Consider the following 21,545-nt stretch of genomic DNA (forward strand, 5'->3'; position numbering starts at 1 on the left):
GGGCGTTTTGCTTGAATGTGTGCTTGGTAATCTTGGAAATAGTGTCTCAGATCCTGGTTGTAAGTCTCAATGTGGGTGTTAGGGATCAAACTAGTGCTATTTGGAAGAGTAGGCAGTGCTCTTAACCAGTAAGGAATTGCTCCAGCCCCTTGAGTCTTAAATTTAGTCCAACATAAGGCATAATTTTAAAAATACTTTGACAATAATAGCAAAAAAAATTAACAATTTAACTGTGGTGAAGCAGGGTTCCCATTTTTAATTAAAAATTACTATCTCTCTTTAAAATTTATATTTTAATTTGGTATCTTTTTAATGTTGTTGTTCCAACTTGGCTACATTTTAGAAGTAATTAAAACTGGGAAGTGTCTACCCTTTCCCTTGCGTGGGTGTATGCATGTGACCTGGTTTCTAACTTTAGCTCAGTTTCTAGGTCAGGGTGCATGAGAAGGTGTGGTGGAAAAGGGTAGTCATGGAGATTTTACCATGAAAGAAGAAACCGTCTCTGGACCAAGCCTCGGACTCATACCTTAGGACACAGAGTCAAAGAAATGTAAGAGATGTCCATCCAGCAGATAACTCCAGGATGGAAATAAAAGAAAAGGATAAAAAGACAACTCCTGAAGTTCATAACAGATTCCAGAAACATCAGAGACGATACAGCAGTCGAGAGAGATCTTGTCTACATACACAGTGAAGAGGGGGATTGTTAGAGACCCAAACAGAAACCTTGAGAATGAGCAGCTTGTGAAGTCAGAGAGCAAAGAGTTTCAGCAGCAAAGTGGATGAAAGAAGAAATAAGAGAGGTTGAAGACAAGACTTTTGAAATGTCAGTGCCAGACATAAATGAAGAAAAAGAAGAATGCAGAGAAAATGGGAGCGCGTTGGGAAACCTTTAAAGGGTGGTGTTTTCGGCTCATTGGTGGACCCTGTGTAACCAGAGCCTCAGGATAACATCAGAAGTGGGCTGGAGAAATGGCCCAGTGGTTAGGAGGGCTTACTCATCTAGAGTTTGGTTCCAGCTCACCCCTCAGGCAGCGCACAACCACCTAGTATTCAGCTGCAGGGATCCAGTGCCCTCTTCTGGCCTACAGTTCACCCACACACAGCATATTCGGATACAGACACACAAGTAAATAAAAACTTTTTAAAGAGGAAGGGGGGTGACTCAGCAGTTAAGAGTACTGGCTTCTCGTCCAGAGGATTTGGCCCAGTTCCAAGTGTCCAGATGCCAGCTCACTTCAGTTCCAGCGAATCCAATATAGGCACTGCATGCATGCATACATACATACATACAAACATACATGCAAGCAGGTACATATACACATAAAATCAACCAATAAATCTAAGACTTAAAATTCCCAAGCAAAACTTGTAATTTCAGTGAATACAAAGACGCATGTGTTTCTCTTCCCTTCCATGAGATATAAAGATTGCTGTAGACCTCTGCCAACAGGCTAAAATTAGAAGTTCTTTCTAAGAAAAGGCACCGGGAAGGCTCCTCCTTGGGATGTTAAGGAACAGGAAGGAAGCCAAGGTGATGTCAAAACTCCGGAGTGGCTGTAAAGTAACGAAAACAAAGACTGCTTGGCTCAGTGAGATAGACTCAGACTAAATCTTCTCTGCGCTGAGAGCCACTCCGCTCTGCTTTTGTGCTTGGTTAGGGAGGGAAGCTGTGTATACCCCAGGCCTAACTGCTCACTAACCTAATCCTTCAGTAATAAATATGAACCAAAAACGTGCATATCTAAACAAAAGGATCAGTGTACTCAGCCATAGATATATTGGAAGATGGGGTGAAATGTTTTTATTAATTTTTACATTTATTATTCATTTAATTTATGGTGTTTTTAGACATGTGTGCTGTGATATACTTGTGAAGATCAGAGGACAACTTGAGGAGTAGTTCTCTCTCACCATGTGGGTTCTGAGTATCAATCTCGGGTCGTTCCCACTGAAGAGTGTTTTCACATGCAATTGTAAGATTTGAGAGGAGAGGGGGCTGGAGAGATGGCTCAGTGGTTAAGAGCATTGCCTGCTCTTTCAAAGGTCCTGAGTTCAATTCCCGGCAACCACATGGTGGCTCACAACCATCTATAAAGAGGTCTGGTACCCTCTTCTGGCCTGCAGACATGCACACAGACAGAATATTGTATACTAAATAAATAAATAAATATTAAAAAAAAAGATTTGAGAGGAGAAATAACGTCCCACAGTGTTTAGCTTTTTTGTTTTATTTTGCTGAGAGAAGGCCTCACTTTGTAGTGTGTGCTGGCCTGAAACTCCCTTTGTTAACCATGGGGCTTAGCCTCCTGAGTGCCCGATTGCAGCCTGAGCTAGCTCACCCGTCACTCCTTAACGCTGCATCTGAGCCCTAGTCCTTTGCTTTTAAACTTTTTAAGATTTTATTTTTATACCAGGCACATGCTTTTGGATCTCTGAGTTGGGGGAATGTTTAGAAACTTTTTGTGTGTGATTTTTTTTTTTTTTGTAGAACATTTTTTAAAATGGTAGCTGGAGCTGTCTCAGTGAGTTAAGCAAGCAGTGACCTGTGTTCAGATACCAGGTACCCATATAAAAATCATGTGTGCTGGCGCATACCCGTGCCTCCACCCCACCTGTGCTGTGGGGACAGAGCGTTACCAACCCTGAAGCATCACCGTGAGCTAACCTAGTGAAAAGAGAGTTCCAGGTTCAGTAAGGGAGCCAGGTGGTGGTGTACACGCCTGTAATCCCAGCACTCTGGAGGCAGAGGCAGGCAGATCTCTGTGAGTTTGAAGCCAGTCTGGTCTACAGAGTGAGTTCCAGGACAGGCTCCAAAACTACACAGAGAAACGCTGTTTTGAAACCCCCGCCAAAAAAAAATGAGTTGGAGAACAATAAAGACACCCAGTGTTATTCTCTGGTCCCCAGTTGTAAAGGCATAGGCAAGCAAACACGTGCACCCCATAGACCGTACTCATGCTCACAATGGAGCTCCTACATCAGAGCGTAGACTCTGTTTGCTCGTTCCCTTTCCTAGGCTAATCCTTTAGGCTTCACCTATTAAATCCTTTCTTTTCTTTTTGTTTTGAGACAGGGTTTTACTATGTGGCCCTGGCAGGCCTGGAGTTTGTTGTGTAGAACAGGCTGGCGTCAGTGCTGTGCATAAAGGTGTAAGCTACCTCCATGGCATGACAAATGAATTCTAAAAAGAGGTAGATGAGGGGGCTGGAGAGATGGCTCAGAGGTTAAGAGGAGCATTGCCTGCTCTTCCAAAGGTCCGGAGTTCAATTCCCAGCAACCACATGGTGGCTCACAACTATCTGTAATGGGGTCTGGTGCCCTCTTCTGGCCTGCAGGCATACACACAAACAGAATATTGTATACTTAATAAATAAATGTTTTTTAAAAAAAGAAGTAGATGAGAATACACAGTGAGTCCCTTTAAACTGAAGTATGTCTTCATTGTATCACATATTTACTGTATAAATGGAAAAAGGCCAGACCAAAGCTCAGTTTAGACATAACAGCCTGTTAAGCTGTTGAGAGTATTCTTTAGAAAAAGAAGGCTGAACTGGGCGCTGGTGGTGCTTGCCTTTAATCCCAGCACATGGGAGGCAGAGTCAGGCAGATCTGACGCTGTAGTTCATAAACCAGCCTGATCTACAAAGTGAGTTTCCATCAGCCAGGGCTGATCTGTGTACAGAGAAACCCTTATTCTTTTAAATTATTTAGGTCTGTATTTCAGCTGTGTATGTGTGTGAGAGAACACGTGTGTGGAGGCTGGAGTTTGATGTTTCTTTATTCTCTTCATCTTTTTTTAAAGATTAAAAACTATTTTCAAACATAAGATTGAGAGTTGTGTGTGTGTGCCGCATGTCTTTAATTCCAGCACTGTGGAGGCAGAGGCAGGCAGAGCTCTGTGAGTTCAAGGCCAGCCTGATATATAGATTAAGTTCCAGGACACTCAAGGCTTCACAGAGAAAGAGAAAGAGAGACCCCCATCAACACGTTTCCCCCCCTAATGACAAAATATAAATCTTTGCTGAAGATGGGGGTCTACTGTAGACCGTAAACTTGCTTCACAAGTTCCCTCCTGCACGCACAGGTATACGCATACTACAGTGTGAGCTCAGAGGACAGCCTGGAGAAGTTGGTTTTCTCCCTACACTGTGTGGCTCCAGTGTGTACACAGTGTGAACTCAGGTTGTCAGGCCCGGCAACAGCCACTTTCACTCACTACACTCTTCTTCGCCATCACAAGCCTCTGGGAACTCTTAACAACCCTGTAGCCATCACCATACAGACCAGAGGGAGAGCACTCCTTGCTGGTCATGCAGTGTCCTTAACTCTTACCAGGTTAGTACAGATGTGGTCCTTTACCCGCATGAGGGGTGATACCAGGATTGACATTCTCCTTGCCCCGGCGCCATAAAAGACTTGTCTAGATTTTTCTTGCCTTCTTTTGATCTTTATCATTAGTGGAGTGGGCTGAGCTGGTAAGGGAGACAGGATGGCAGACCCAGCAGCAGATGAGATGTTATAGGGGAAGACCGAAGGGGTGGCAGCGGTGAGACGCAGCTCAAGTGGTCTGAAGACGAGCTGGGCAGAAACAATGAGGAGCAGAGGTATCTGAGGCAGGAAGAGAGAGAATGGAGAGTCAGAAGAGGGCAAAGAGCTGAGCTGAGGAGGAGGAATGCCTCCCCTCAAGCCCCAGTACCAGACACTGAGGTCTCGGGTCCCAGCACCCAGCGTCTGACAGCTGTCACACTTGAGGCACTGCCCGCTGCCTGTTGCTGCTTCGCCATCTCAGCTCATTGCTGCCAGAAACCTACAGTACCTGCCAAGCACCAGGGCAACTGTGGTTAAAGCCCAGAGCAGAGGCTGCAACCTAAGTGGCTGCAGCAGAGGTCTAGTGTCAGAAGCCAGAAGGCCTTGGGTCTTGGTATTCTGAGCTGCTGGTTTGGCCAGGCCAGCCTCTAGAACTGCAGTATCAGGAGCCCCCATAACAAGACAAGAAGGGCTTCTCCCTTGCCCCCCACAAGCTCCTGTCCAGGGAGAGTACAAGACTCACAACTGATAAGTAACAGTAGAAAATGACTCGATTGCCAAACTAGGCTGCTAAACACTCAGAAGAAACAGTATGCCCTCACGGAGCAGCCTCATACTCCTGCTGGTCATCTTTAATTTAGGAGGTGTTTTTCTAGGTAAGTTATAGCCAACATGCTGTAAGGTCTGCTGAGAGGACAGTTGCCATCTCAGACCTAGTGTCTGGGATGCTCTTTGCTTGCCCCATAAATTGGATTTAACTAGCTTTTTCACACAAGAACAGATGACCTGAACTCACAGAAATCCTCCTGTCTCAACCTCTAGTGATTAGATAGGGTATAATCATGGACTATTTACTTTTTTTTATGGTAGGGTCTTTCTGTGTAGTCCTAGCTGTCCTGAAATTCACTTTATAAAGCCAGCTGGCCTCAAACTCAGAGATCCACCTGCCTCTGCCTTCCAAGTGCTGGAATTAAGGGCATGTGCCATCATGCCTGGCATCAGCTATCCACTGTTCCAATGTCTAAATGATGCTGTTGAAGATTATTAAGACCAGCCTCAACAGGGTAGGAGCATGAGGTCATTCACTTTTATACCCCAATACAAAAGGGGCATAAGAAAGCAGAAGACTGCTTTAACTGACACAAAGGATAACCAGAACAGTTACTTGCTTCAGTACTCGAGACATGAAGCCATTATTTCCTGAGTAAAGTATGACGTCTTGGGCAGGATATGCAGTGAATACACCCTAGACCAACTATTCTATAGGCAGCCACTCCCTATGTCAAACCTCCCATTTTAAGTGAAGGAGCACAGGAGTATACTTGAATTCTCTAACCTTTGCTCAGGGTGTAGTGGATCCATCTTATGTCCAAAATACCAAGTAACCACACCCTAGGTCAGGGTGTGTAGCTACACCTGTTTCAACAACTTTGAAAGAGCAAAAACAAGCTTATAGTCTCTGACTTCCAGTCAAGGTGGAACAGGCTCACATTTGTTTAGAGGTGTCAAGGACTTTCCCAAAGTCTTGAAACACTAGAAAGTTGCCTAGCCTGACTTGAAGACAGTGCCTGTCATTCTGCAGAGCCCATACTTAGCCAGCGGAGCAGTTGCACTCTTGGTGTTGTGGGTTCCTCGTACACTGTGTGAAGATATGATTGGTGTAGTAAAAAGCTGATCGGCTAATAGCGAGGCAGGAGGTATAGATGGAATTTCCAGGGAGAGAGAAAGAAAGAGGAGAAGGAATCTAGGCACACAGGAAATGCCAGGAGCCGTGGAGAGAAAATGGGTACAAGATGGGAGGGAGGTAATGCCACATAGTAGAACGCAGATTAATACAAATGGGTTAATTTAAGTTATAAGAGCTAGTTAGGAACAAGCCTAAGCTATAGACCGATCTTTCATAATTAATAAGAAGTCTCCGTGTTATTATTTGGGAGCTGCCTGGTGGGATAGAAAAAGACTCGTTGCACTGGGCTGGCAGCAGATGCGGTGGTACTGAATATCTAAGAGAGTGTCAGTCATGAAACTGAATTGAAAAGTTGCATTTCTTCACTCTCTACCATCCAGTCATCTCTAGTGAGATTTTCATTTCTCAACCACCTAAAAAACGGTGGCATAAATTCATTCATAATTTGACTTGTGTAATTGACTGATGGATTTTAAAATATTTTAAATTCCAAAACCAAAGGTTTTATTTGTCCAAAATGTTATATTTGGACATGGTGACTATCCTAGTCTTTGGGAGGAAGAGTCAAGGAGGATCAGGAGTTTATGATGTTCCTCTGCTGTGTGGTGACTTTGAGGCTAGCCTCGTCTCCATGAGACCCTGTCTCAAAGTAAAGGTCCTGAAGAGATGACTCAGCAGGTTAAGTGAACTAGCTCCTCTTCCAGAGGTCAGTCCTGGGTTCACTTCCCAGCACTCACAGGTAGCTTAAATCCCCTGTGCCCCCTCCCCCAGCCTGATACCCAGTGATGACCTTGGTTGGGCACCAGGAATGCACGTGATGCCAGACAACCATGCAGACAGGATACCCACATAAAATAAATATGTCCAAACTTTCAAAAAGCTGAAATGTGTGGTGCTGGGAATTACATGCAGGGCTGCACGCAGGCTGAGCTAGCTCCAACACTGAGTACTGCCCCTCCCGCTGCCCCAAACCCATGCTGGTGGCTCAGCAGCTAACTGTCCTTTCCTCTCGCCGCAGCTTCGGCAGTCCCAGTCCTACTGCACAGACACGGAGTGCCTCCGGGAGTGTGAGTACCAGTGGGAAACCGGAGGGCGGGCGGGGCCAGAGTCAGCAGACAGTATTCTCCCTTCTTTTTTCAAGACAGAATTTCTACGTGTAACAACCCTAGCTGTTCTGGAACTCACCCTTTAGACCAGGCTGGCTTCAAACTCACAGATCCTCCTGCCTCTACCTCCTGAGTGCTGGGATTGAAGGCATGCCATACCATCACCCGATATATTATTTTTATTTATTTTTTATTTTTTTTATTTTTTTTTTAATATTTATTTATTTATTATGTATACAATACTCTGTCTGTGTGTATGCCTGCAGGCCAGAAGAGGGCACCAGACCTCATTACAGATGGTTGTGAGCCACCATGTGGTTGCTGGGAATTAAACTCAGGACCTTTGGAAGAGCAGGCAATGCTCTTAACCACTGAGCCATCTCTCCAGCCCTTATTTTTATTTTTTAAAAACAGTTTCATGAGCCGGGCGATGGTGGCGCACGCCTTTAATCCCAGCACTCGGGAGGCAGAGGCAGGCAGATCTCTGTGAGTTCGAGACCAGCCTGGTCTACAGAGCCAGTTCCAGGACAGGCTCGAAAACCACAGAGAAACCCTGTCTCGAAAAACCAAAAAAAAAAAAAAAAAAAACAGTTTCATGGAGAGAGAGCACTGGCTACTCTTCCAGAGGTCCTGATTTCAAGTTCCAGCAAACACATGGTGGTTCACAGCCATCTATAAAAAGATCTGGAGATCTGGTGCCCTCTTCTGGCATGCAGGAGTATATGCAGGCAGAATACTGTATATATAATAAATCAATCTTTAAAGGAGGAAAAAAAAGCAACAAGGCTGGCCTTGAATATCTGATTGTATGGCTTCCACCTCCCAAGGTGCTACAATTATAAGCATGTACCATCTTGCCTGGCTTTTAGTTTATTTTATGATAAGTGGCTCTTGGTTATATATTTGATGCTTAATATATACTCAAAAATGTTTTTTTGGGCTGGAGAGATGGCTCAGTGGTTAAGAGCATTGCTTGCTCTTCCAAAGGTCCTGAGTTCAATTCCCAGCAACCACATGGTGGCTCACAACCATCTTTAAAGAGGTCTGGTGCCCTCTTCTGGCCTGCAGACATGCACACAGACAGAATATTGTATACACAATAAATAAATAAATATTAAAAAAAATAGAATAAAAAAAATGTTTTTGACTGCTTCAAGTGAGGGTACAGGCGCCTCAAGGAAGAGTCACTGATTTATAGCTCTTCTCTCATGGGTAGAAGTGCATGGCTGAAATCCCACACGGGAGGCCAAGGCAACAGAATGGTGAATTCTAGGCTATTTTGTGGTACATGGCAAGACCCTGTGTGAAAAACAATTTACTACTTGCTTTGTAGCTTCTTTGGCTAAAAACATGTTTGTGGGAGACGAATAGGACAAATAGGGGCTCCAGGCTTCCAGGGTGGGAAAGTACAGGAGGGAATTTGTGAAGGACGTTTACAGAGTCTACCGTAGATGTCCATCAGTCTCTTGACAAGGTTTCTCTGTGAAGCCTTGAGTGCCCTGGAACTTGCTCTATAGACCAGGCTGGCCTTGAATTCAGAGATCCGCCTGCCTCGGCCCCCAGAGTGCTGGGATTAAAGGCATGCACCACCACTGCCCGATAGAAGCTATTTTCTAATTTGATATTTCTAACCTGATTCCAAATCAAAAATAATTTTTTTAAAGATTTACTTATTTATTTATTATGTATACAGTGTTCTGTCTGTCTGTATGCTTGCTGGCCAGAAGAGGGCACCAGATCTCATTACAGATGGCTGTGAGCCACCACTTGGTTGCTGGGAATTGAACTCAGGACCTCTGGAAGAGCAGTCAGTGCTCTTAACCTCTGAGCCATCTCTCCAGCCCCCAAAATAATTTTTACATTAAAAAGCATACTCACTCATTCTGAAGTCTCATGCACACATCCAAAGGCTCCAGCTGCCAGATTATGTTCTTTATTTATTGTGCGGTGCTAGTTTTCTGACCTTGCTCTCGGTCGTGCTGGGTAAGTGCTCTGCTTCTGACTAGCCCCAAGTTACATTTATTAATAGGTTGGTTGTTTATATTTATCATTAGGGGTGTGTGTGTGCGCGCGCGTGTGCATAGGCCAGAGGTAGACATTATGTATATTCCTCAATCACTCTCCACCTTGTTTTTAAGATAGGGTCTCTCAACTATGCTGTTGTAGCATCTGTGAAGTCCCAGATTTGATCCCCAGCATCAAATAAACAGGATATTTTGGGAATACATACCTGTATTGCCAGCACTGGGAAGCATTAGAAGTACAGGGTCAGTCTCTGCTACTTAGTGAGTTAGAGGCCAGCCTGGCATACGTGAAACCTTGTCTCAAAAGACAAAAAATTAATTACTCAATTAGTCAACAAACCAGGCAACTATAAAATAAATAAAACAAAAGCCAAAAAGATAAATGGTAGAGAAATACTTGTGTTCCCATTTGTAGAATCTACATGAGCTTTGGCATTAGCCAGTGAATATGTTTTAGGTTTTTAAGTTGTAAGTTTTAATTTATTTGCACGGTTGCTAAAGGCAGCCCAGTGTTTTTTCTCTTTGATAGTTCTTTGCCACTTTATACTGTTTATTTCTTTTATCAAAACTTAACTTTTAGCCGGGCAGTGGTGGTGCACGCCTTTAATCTCAGAACTCTTTGATGCCTATCATCCTCTTAAAGTAATTGGTGCTGCCAGGAGCAGATGTGTCTCTCTGTCATGAAAAGTCTTAAGTTCTTAAAACATTTTAAATTCCATATCCCATAGGACTTTGAAAGGTTTGAAGATTATCTAACTGAAATATCTCTGTATGTCTAGAGAAACTAACATGACTACAAACTTGACTATTATAGATGACTCTCTATTAACATATATTTCTTAATTATATATTACATTTTTAATTAACTACACAATCACAATACCTTAATCAAGAGCAGAAATATATGTATAACAAAATTCACCTTAAATTTGTATCAAACCAAGATCTATACTAATGCAAATCTTTATAGCATATCCCCCTTTAAATGTAAACAAACATTTATAAACAATATTTGGGAATTTGGACATACTTCTCTCCAGACTACTTCCTGCTTTTTGTTGGGTAAAGTAATTTTTGGAGTATTCACAGAGACTTTTCGGGTGGTCTTGGTCCATAAAACCACATTAGTCTGGAAGGATTCCACAGGTTCTCATCCTCTGTTGAAACAAAAGAAGAACCTCTTTTCCAAAGCAACATATCCTTAGACTCAAATTTTGAAGTCAAGAAACCCATATGTTGGTTTAGTTTAGCAATCCCCAGAACCAGTTAAGAAATTCAAAGAAAATACAATAATATACATAATCTAGACTCTCTTTGTATATTCCATATTTACTTGGCTTATTTTTCTTTATTCCTTTTAATCTATGACTGTACTGTTTCTTTTTTATAACTCTCTTTGCTCTTTTTCTTCTCTCTCCCAAGCCTGTGCACATTTATCCAACATTGTGACCCATTTAGAGGTCTTTTCCATCTGAATTTGTCTTTATTGTGTATCTGTAATCCTTTTCTGACCTGGACTGCTTCTTAAAATGCTAAGTGCTTCTTAAAAACCTAAGCAGCGGCATTACTAGGGCAAATACGGCTCTGTCTGCTTGTTCCCGCCCAGTCTGACTTGGCAGAAGCCTGTTCACTGCGTCTGAGACTGCTGGGTGGGAGCCGTCCTCACCACTTCAACTCTCATAACCAGTTGGCCCATGCTGTCATCAAGTAACTTGCAGCACACTGCCCACAAACCCCATTTAAATGCTTGGCCTCCTGAAAGAGCCAGAGTTCACACTGTCAGCACAGCTCAGAAAGCCACCATTTCATAACTGCACAGTTTTTTTTCTGCTACCCCTGAATCAGGAAAACCTCTCTTAAAGGAGCCACAGGCATTAAGTCATGCTAAACTGTTTTGTTTTTGCCTAGAATTCCTTTCCAAACTCTCAGGTTTTAAGTGGGTTTTAGTTTGCCATGTTTGCATGGCAAACACATCATTGATGGGGCTGTCTACCCAGCACAATCCTTGACATAATTTCCTATCTTCTCCCATTTCTACATAAAGCTACCCTTTATCTGCTGTGAACCTGTGATTGTTCAGTCTTACAGGTCTTCCCAACTCTCTCTATCCATGTTTTCCCTCCGGTTCTAACTTTCTAATTACTCTGTCTTCCTTCTCCCCCTCAGGCCTCATTAGCTCATTCCCTGGAGCTGCTCCCTTCCTACACTCCCTTGGTGATGTTCTCAAGTCTCCTGACTCATTACTTATGTGCTGGTGACTGTCTTCTGGACATGTCTACTGTGATGTTTCACAGGCACCTCAAAACTGTCTTCTTCAGAACTGAGCTCCTAGAAGTATCTGCCATGGCTGCATTTCTTCCTTTGTCTTTCCCATAAGTTTATGGTTTCTCTGCCCTGAAAGTTACCCTTGACTCTCAGGGGTCTATCCATAATCATCTACCTTTAGGATTTAACCAAAACTATACTTCATACCACCCCATTCTGCCCACCTGTTCCACCTCATGTAAGTTTTTATAACAGGTTCCTTTTGTTTGTTTAAGACTGGGTCTTACTATGTAGCCTTGGCTGGTCTGGAACTCGATATTTAGAACAGGCTGGCCTAGAATTCACAGAGATCTGTCTGCCTCAGCCTCCCAAGTGTTGGGATCAAAGGCTCTTGTCACCATAGCAGCCTTATATGTTCTTAACTATCTCCCTGCTTCTCTGTTTTTCTTAACATAATAGCTGGAGAGAGTAGCCTGTCCAAATAACAGTTTGCTTTGCCTTCTTTTCACCTAAAACTTTCTTTTAAAGATTTGATTATTTATTACAAATACAGTGTTCTTCATGCATGTATGCCAGCATGCCAGAAGAGGGCATCAGATCTCATTATAGATGGTTATAAGCCACCATGTAGATGCTGGTAATTGAACTCAGGACCTGTGAGCCACCCCGCCAGCCCACTCATCTAAAACTCTTAAGGGGTTTTTTATTTGATGCATAATAGAAGGTTCGTGTTATGTCCTGGGAGGGCTATGACCTGGCTGTGATTGACTGCTCCTGTGATGAGTCTTTCTCTGGTATCCAAACCTCATCCCACTTCTAAACTAGTGATGGTCAGTATTGAGCACATCCCACATTCCACTGGATCCTCATGCCAGGGCATCATTGGTTCCCCATGCTTGGAATATTCTTCCAGATAGCCTCACAACTCCCGCTCACTCTGCATCTTTTTTTTAAAAAAATGTCTCGAGGATGGTATATCCTAAAAAAAATATTGGAGGATGGTACCCAAACTCAGGTCATCAGGCTTGGTGGCAGGTGCCTTTAACTACAAAGCCATCTTCCTGGGCCTCACTCTATCTACATTTTGACAATAGTCTTACCTTTTTTTTTTTCTTTTTTTGGTTTATTTGAGAGAGGATTTCTCTGTGTAACAGCCCTGGCTGTCCTGGAACTCACGCTGTAGACGAGACTGGCCTCTAACAGAGATCCACCTGTCTCTGTCCCTGAGTGCTGGGGTTAAAGGCCTGCACCACCACCGCCCTGCCCATAGTCTTACCTTCTTAGTGGTACCATTCTCTGTTGGTTTTTTTTTTTTTTTTTTGCACAATATAGACATGAATACAATGTTTTTAGACATTATCAGTAGTAAAACAGAAACCACTTGCCATACAACTTAGAAAAATATACTTTACACAACTTAAAATTCTTTATAGTTAGAAACCTAGAATCTCTGTTGTTCTTTTTTTTCAAGATTTGTTTATTTATTCTGTATACAGTGTTCTGCCTGCATGCCTGCACGCCAGAAGCGTGCACCAAGATCTCATTACAGATGGGTGTGAGCCATCATGTGGTTTTTGGGAATTGAACTCAGGACCTCTGGAAGAGCATTCGGTGCTCTTAACTTCAGACCACCTCTCCAGTCCTCTGTTGTTCTTAAAAACTTTTTTTTTGGTTGTTGTTTGTTTGTTTGTTTATTTATTTATTTATTTATTTATTTATTTATTTATTTTTGCGAGACAGGGTTTCTCTGTAGCTGTTGGAGCCTATCCTGGAACTAGATCTTGTAGGCCTGTCCTGGAACTAGATCTTGTAGACCAGGCTGGCCTCGAACTCACAGAGATCCCCCTGCCTCTGCCTCCCGAGTGCTAGGATTAAAGGTGTGCGCCACCACTGCCTGGCTTAAAAACTCTTTTTAAATTTTTTTCCTTTGTCTAGTAACTATGTATCTAGTGACTCTTGGTCCTATAACTAGTAAGTATGTTTTACTTAGGCTTTTTTTTGCTGGGTGCAGATTAAAGGTGTCTACCTGCTACCACTGGCTACTTAGTTATCTTATGCCAACTGTTTCTTGAGGGCAAAGAGACTTAGGAGGCAAATCCTTTTTGTCTTCTAGATTCCCAGCACAGAGGTAGTAATCTCTGGCTCCCTGGTTCTGCTGGCAGTTGCCTGCTCTCTAGATCTACACTTGCCGTGCCTTAGCATATTCATCCTCTAGTCCCTGCATTTTGTAGCTCCCTTTTAGCAAGGTTTTCTTATTACAGAAGGCAGCCATCTGAAGAGCATTTCTAGGCTTTTCATAGAAACACCCTGAAAGACAGTTCAGAGGTTTGTCTGAGTATGAAAAACATTGTTAGGGCTTTGTAGAATCTTTTTTCTTTTCTTTTTTTCTTTTTCTTTTTTTTAGTTTTTCAAGACAGGGTTTCTCTGTGTAACAGCTCTGACTATCCTGGAACTCACAGACGTCCCCACCTGCCTTTGCCTCCCAAGTGCTGGAATTAAAAGGCTTGCACCACTGCCTGACAGAACATTTTTAAAAGACTATTTCTTATACTGTTTCAGATCAAACTTCAGTCCTTATGCCTGGGAGGCAAGCACTCTACTACTGAACCACACCTTGGCCCATCTCTCTTCACACAGGGTCTCGCTGTGTGCTTAGGCTGGCTTCAGACTCATTACCTAGCTCAGGCTATCCTTGAACCTACTGTGCCCGACCTCCTCAAATCCTCTTTAGTATGTTCTTTTTAATGTCTAAGCATTGTTCCTTCCATTCCTTTCTTTGCTACTGCTTAAATTACTTCACCTTTGCCTTCTGCTTCACCTCTGGTTTGTAGAACCTTACTGTGCTCATATGCCAGATTTACTTCCTAGAATGGCACTAATTAAATTTCATAGTTCAGCAAACCAGGAGTAGTGCTGCAGGCCTGCAACCCTAGCATTTTGGAGACAGAAACAAGAGAATCAGGAGTTCAAACCACTGTGGCTACATAGCATATTTGAATGCATGAGATGTCAAAACAAACAAAGCAATGACCAGTAAGATGGCACAACAGATAAAGCTGCTTACCTCCAATCTTGGTGATCTGAGTTCAATTCCCTGGGACACACACACAGTAGAAGAGAACTAACTTTCCCATAGTGTCCTCAGACTGTAACACGTGTGCTATGGCATGTATGCTTATACTCATGCATATACAAAATAATAATGTAATTTTTAAATAAAATCAGACTAAATTATATTCTCTATGTTAAAAGCTTGGTGTAGACTGGAGAGATGGCTTGGCAGTTAGGAGCTTGCTGCTCTTGCAGAGGACTGAATCCAGTTTCCAGCTTCTTTTTTTTTTTAATTTTGTTTATTATATATACAGTTTTCTGTCTGTGTATATGCCTACAGGCCATAAGAGGGCACCAGATCTCACTACAGATGGTTGTGAGCCACCATGTGGTTGCTGGGAATTGAACTCAGGACCTTTGGAAGAGCAGCCAGTGCTCTTAACCTCTGAGCCATCTCTCTAGCCCCTAGTTTCCAGCTTCTATATCAGGCAGCTCATAAGCACCTTCAGACTAGCTCCAGAGCATCTGATGTTCTCTTCCAGTACCCACACAGATACACACACCACTTAAAAATAATTTTTTAAAGCATTACTTGTCACCTACCTCTCCGTGACTGCTTCAGGCAATTCTTTCTTCTTCTTTCTCCTTCCTCCTCTTCTTCCTCTTCTTTTTTTTTGAGGCAGAGTTTCTTTGTGTGGACCAGGCTAGCCTTGAACTCAGAGATATAGCTGCTCAGCACATCCAAGACCCTGGGTTTGATCCCCAGCCTTGGAAATCAGTGGCAACAATCTGAACATCTAATTAAGGAAGCTGGGAAGCCATTTCTTCAACTGAGAAATGCCATGATACTTTGGGGAAGGCAGCGGGACAGTAGCCAAAGGAATGGGATTGTTATAGAAAAGGGAGGTAAAGAGTTAATGGGAGTTGGTTGTGAACTAGACAGGGTGGAGGATATGGGGTGCTTTGGAAGGACTGAGTTTGCATGAGTAGTGTTGAACTATTATTACATCATATTCATTTGGGAAGGTTTAAAAAAGTATTAGACCACACCCATGTGCTGCTCCTGAATCAGATGGTCTGACGCAGGGCCGCAGAATCTATGATGTGGGTTACAGGCCTTATTGGTGTACAGCCAGGTGAGGGAAACATTGGCTTAAGAATGTGGAGTAACTAGAAGAGATATTATTGGAAGAAGGGAAGATTAGATAGGTAGGGCCAAATCACACCAGCAAAGGTCAAACCAGTGTGCTCAGAGTCGGATGGATCAGCAGTGGTTCCTCACTGGGCTGGTCAGCAGAGAGGTTCATGTTACTGGAGTTTTGAATGACACACTTGTTTGGGAGTTAGGGAAAGGAAAATCAGGAATGTGAGGCCAGCCTAGGTTACCCTGGAGACCTGATGATAACGAATGATGGATAGACCTGTGTAAGAAGAACAGGATCCAGTGAAGTCAGGTCAGGTGGCTCCGCTGATAAAAGCACTCAGCACCAAGGCTTATATCCTAAATTCAGTGCCTGGGACTCACCCGGTGAAAAGAAATAACCAGATCTTAAAAGTTACCCCCTGACCCACACACAAATAGAAAAGGATAAAGCTGGGCGGTGGTGGTGCACACCTTTAATCCCAGCACTCAGGAGGCAGAGGCAGCCTGGTCTACAACAACTAGTTCCTAGACAGACACCAGAGCTACAGAGAAACCTTGTCTCAAAAAAAAAAAAAAAAAAAAAAAAAAAAAAAAAAAAAAAAGAAAGAAAGAGAAAGATAAGAAAAAAAATAAAAGAATAAACATTTTGTTGTTGTTGTTTTCAAAAAGGGGATTTCTCTGTAGTTTTGGAGCCAGTCCTGGGACTAGCTCTTCTAGACCAGGCTGACCTCGAACTCACAGAGATCCTCCTGCCTAGGCTTCCCAAGTGCAGGGATTAAAGGCGTGCACCACCATCAACCCAGCTAAATTTTTTTTTGTTTGTTTTGTTTTTGAGACAAAGTTTCTTTATGTAGCCTTGGCTGTCCTGGAACTCTGTAGACCAGGCTGGCCTCATACTCAGAGATTCACCTGCCTCTCTCTGCTGAGTACTGGGACTAAAGGCTTGTACCACCACCACCTGATTCCATTAGGTATTCTTTTTTTTTTTCCTTAAGATTTATTTATCATGTTCAGTGTTTTGCCTAAATGTGTGCCTGCAGGCCAGAAGAGAGAGGGCACAAGATCTCATTATAGATGGCTATGAGCCACCATGTGGTTGCTGGGAATTGAACTCAGAACCTCTGGAAGAACAGCCAGTGCTCTTAACCTCTAAGCCATCTCTCCAGCCCCCATTAGGTATTCTTAATCGGCTTCTTTAGGTCTCAGCAAATCTATGGATTTGTAATTTCCTAAGTCCATGAACCTTCTGCAATCAATGCAAAACTGTCGAATATGTGCAGCTCATGGAGTGGCGTAGTGATAAGTGTCTTCCCAGAGTCTCAGTTTTTTCTTAAAACAAAATATGAATTACTACATTCTGCTGGGCTGCCTCTTGTGGAGGCCCAGAGTTCTGTCCCCAGCATGTGTGTCAGATGACTCAAAGTCTGCCCATTACCCCAGCTCTGGGGACCCTACTCCTACACAGACACATAATAAAAGATAAAATTGTAAAGAACTATTAGACGGGGCTGCAGAGATAATAATAATATTATTATTATTATATAATAAACAATTACATAATAAACAAATAAAAAGAATTAAAAAGAACTATTAGACTAGTCAAATTCTTTACTATAATGTGTGACTAACAAAATTATGTTGTGACTAACATAAGTTATACCTTGTAGATTTTTCTCACTTGAAGGAACAAGAAATTGAAATATATTAGTTTATAGCTTTACTCTAAATTATTAGTGTTTTTCTTACTGTGATTTTTAGCATTAGAATCTATTTTACCTTTATCTCACAGTTTTACAGTGTTGCTACAGCTGTTCCTCTTGTTTGTCTTTAGTGCCAGGACCCTCCAGTGACAACAGTGTCAGCATCACTGTGATCCTGATGGCCTGGATGGTGATTGCAGTGCTCCTGTTCTTACTGAGGCCTCCTCATTTGAGAGGCTCCAGCCTCCCCGGAAAGCCCTCCAGTCCTCACAGTGTAAGAATTAGTCATCCTTTCGGGTTAGCGTGGGGGTGTTTGTTTTGACTGAAGTATCTAAATTATCCAGGGGAAGACTTAATTTTTGGACTGAATTCTTTCATGTAGTCATAATAAAATTTTCAGTCCCCGGTTGTCTTTTGTGGAGGTAAACATAAAAAAATAACAGATTACATCTGTAATCCCTGCACTTGGGAGGGTAGATCAGGAGAGTTACCACAAACCCAAGGCTAGCCTACTCTACTTCATGAGTTCTAGGCCACCTTGTACTACACCTTGTACTATTTTAGGAAGGTGATAGTATCTATAAAATGACACAGCATCCAGAAAAAAAAAGTGTTCAGGCTAGGGATATGGCTCGGTTGGTAGACTGCTTCCCTAGCATGCTTGAAGCCCTGCATTGGCTCCTCAGCACCTCACACACAGGGTGTGGTGGCACACCTGTAATTCCTGCACTGGGGAGGTGGAGGTAGGGCACTCAGAGGTTCAAGGTCATCATTTGCTAGTTAGAGCCAGTTAGCTAGACCTAGTTAGCAAGTTAGAGCCTAGTTTGGAAACCCCGTCTCAAAAAAACAAACAAAATAGCTTTTTTTTTTTCGTGTTGAAGCCACATGTTGGAACCAAATTACTCTTAATTCTGTTATTCATTCTTCACAAAGTACGGTTCTTAATTGCTGCATTTTTGCAGCCTTATGTTGTTAATGTTAGAACTTATAAGGAAACCAAGTATACAGTGAGAATCGGGCTGCACCGTGGAGCTTTGGTAGAGCAGTAGGCATGCCCATGCTGAGTTAGCTAAGAATGGCGTCAGTGGCACACACAGGTTTTCGTGTGCAGGCTGTGATGGTGTACCCTTCAACTCTGACACCTGGGAGGCAGCGGGAGTTGAAGGTCAAGGAGAGAAGAAAGTAGAAAAGAAAGCTTTAACATACTTCAGGCTTTTCTTGGAAAAGGGAAAGTGCATAAAGAACTTGCTTGTATAGAATATTTTTTTCTTAGCCTTTTTTCTTACACTGTGTGTACACCTTTATTATTTTTATGTCAGGGAGCAATATCTCCAATGTTTAGAAATAAAGCAATCCAACTTAAACTGACTTAGAAGTCATCACAGGTGATACACTTATTGGTCCAGGAACAGTAGATTCTGTGTCTTCATCAAGGAACAGAAAAACCAAACTGCAGTAGCAATACTGCCCCCCTTACAGCATGCCAAGGGAAGGAAATAACGCCTTCCCAGGAGTCCTAAAATTTGGTTATTCTCTCTCTCTCTCTCTCTCTCTCTCTCTCTCTCTCTCTCTCTGTTTTTGAGATAAAAGTCTCCCTGTATGGCCCAGATAGCCTTGAACTCACTTTGTAGCTCAAGCTGGCCTCAAATTCGGGCTCCTCGTACCTCAGGCATAGCTTTCATCATCTTTTAGCTCAGACGCTTTCTAATGCAAGTAGCAAAAACCAACATAAAGTGACTAAATAGGTGGACTTACTGGTTAACAAACCAAAAATCCAGTTAGTTTAGTGTTGAGGAAGTTTGACGATCTGAAGCAGAACATGCTCTACCCAGTTGTGATCCCAGCACATAGGCCACCTAACAAATCCCCTTGTCTCAAAAGAGACAAAAATTGGCAGTGCTCTCATATGCTCTGAGGAGATAGCTTAACGGGGAGTGCTTGGCCAATGTGTGTGAAGCCAACCTTTGAGGTACCCGAGACAGCGTGCAATACCTGTTCTAGACACATATATACATACATGCACTCGTGCATACGTGGCCAGTTTCTGTTCTCTTACTACAGGCTTCACTGCAAGGTGGGCTTCCCTTCTAGTGGTAAGATGGTTGCCACGAGCACCCAAGCCACATTCTGGTACACATCCCACTGTGAGAAGTCGGAGTCTCCAGTTGGGAGTGTCTGCACATCAGGGAGAAAGAAGACTGACACTACCTCATGGTGGCTGCTTCCCTTTCTCCACACACAAGCAAGCATGGGGCAGACACTGCCAGACCACAGTTCCCTGTATAAAACCTTATGTTCCCTGTATAAAAACTTGAGGACTCCAAGTACGAATTTAGCACGACGGGGTTGGGGACAGGTGTGCTGCCCCTTTTTTACTTCTTAGATGTGTTAAAAGTCTCTCAACCCATTCTTTTTTAATGCCAGGGACAGGACCCGCCCGCTCCGCCTGTGGACTAACGTTGTCAATGCTGTGCACGACCAAATGACTGAAGATGACCAGAGTACTCTTAGCTGTTTTTCCTTTTCCATCTGCGATTGGGATGGTATTGTTTTCATGAGCTTATAGAAATTTCACATGCAAACTGACTTTTGCTTCTTGTGTTGCTCAGTTCTTATTTACGGTATACCTGAGTAAATGGATCTATCAAAACGTTCACAGGGCTTTGTTGGTTGGCCTAAGCTTAAACATTCCACTCGTTGTCCCTGGAACCGTGATCATAATGTCTTTGGTGGTTTCTTGCCCAACTGAAGGAAAATTGAGATTTCTGCATTTGAGTATTTTAAGTGGTTTTAATAGATTTTAATTTTTCCATAAGGTATTTATTTGGGGTTATCTGGTGTGAGTGATGGAACCACACTGTATTTCCTTTACCTTGGCAGTTTTCTGCAGTTCTTGGGACAGTGAAGCTTTTAGTCTATTTTCCTTAGAGCCTGCAGCCGTGATCCGGGTGGCTACAGATGGCTCATGTGGCTAGAATAGGAAAAGTGAACTGGTTGATTAATGATTTTTTTAAATTAACATTAAAAATTTCTGATGTTAAAAATACTTTAAATAAACATGATTGATTAATACAGTGGTTGGTTTAGAATCCGTTGCGTGTCGTTGGAAGCCACTGTACACTAGCCTTACAGGGCTCATGAAAGGAGGAGTCGGTTCTGCCTTTGCCAGATACACTCTACCCCGGGCTAACACAGGCTCTATTTGTCTGTCTCTTGAAGCGAATGCCTCTCAGCAAGCCTCTCTCCCATTCCAACACTTACCTGTTAGAATGGAATCATCCTACATCTGTGTGTGGGGTTGACATTTATTTTCACACCTTTTTATTTGAAAAAAAATTTTTTTTAGTCTTTTATTGCCCTTCTGACATGAAGAAAAATTGGTTTATTCCCAGGAAAAGGGGGAAAATGTTTTCATTTCCAAACAAGAATACTTCTCACCTCTTGGCTCGATTGATTCTGTTTAGTAGTGGGAAGTGGATGTATTGGAGTGGAAAGGAGTATCAGAAACTGAACTTTTAGAATGTATTTAAAAAGTAAGAGGTTGCATTATTCTCCTCAGCTCAAAAAGCAGCGAATACAAATGGCATCTGGACATTCGTGGACGGCCTGGAGTTTTTGTGTAGGAAGTAGCTGCGATGATCTGTTGGGGCCCGAACATACTTTGCTATCAATGTAAAGATTTCCTCCCCGAGGTCAGTCTGGGCTGTCACTGTATAGATCTGAGAAACTGTTTGTGTAAACTGAGTAAACTTGTCTGTCATTGTGCCACTGACAGACCTCTGGCCCGGCTCCATGTCACTGCTCATTCCCCTGTGTGCTGGGTTCGCTCTGGCCCAGAAGCATGGCTCAGGGCATCACTGTGGCCTGTGCTATGGTCCTGGCTGCCAACATTCCTCCTGACTCAACGCTTGAAATAATAGAACCATCTTTTAGGTACTTGTGCTTATAAAGGGTGATTTAACCCAGGTAAGTTAAACCCTGAACAAAAGAAGACCACAGGTTAAAAGAAGGGTTTCTCTCTTGCCGTGGCCAACTGTT

The 21,545-nt window shown here is 42.9% G+C and overlaps 1 protein-coding gene across 1 annotated transcript in view; it reads left to right on the forward strand.

Moving 5' to 3' along the window:
• Positions 1–20,581, forward strand: part of Smim14 (small integral membrane protein 14) — a 43,668-nt gene extending 23,087 nt beyond the window's left edge. Inside the window, exons 3-5 of the mRNA XM_041671420.1 lie at positions 7,236–7,284; positions 17,639–17,781; positions 19,932–20,581. Coding sequence (XP_041527354.1) covers positions 7,236–7,284; positions 17,639–17,781; positions 19,932–19,964 — 225 coding nt within the window. The 3' untranslated portion in view covers positions 19,965–20,581. The remainder of the gene's footprint in view (positions 1–7,235; positions 7,285–17,638; positions 17,782–19,931) is intronic.
• The last annotated feature ends 964 nt before the right edge of the window (positions 20,582–21,545 follow it).

The sequence above is a fragment of the Microtus oregoni genome, unplaced genomic scaffold (assembly GCF_018167655.1).
Source record: "Microtus oregoni isolate MIOR12 unplaced genomic scaffold, Mior012 000021F_ref0000039, whole genome shotgun sequence".
In the NCBI taxonomy this organism is placed as follows: Eukaryota; Metazoa; Chordata; class Mammalia; order Rodentia; family Cricetidae; genus Microtus; species Microtus oregoni.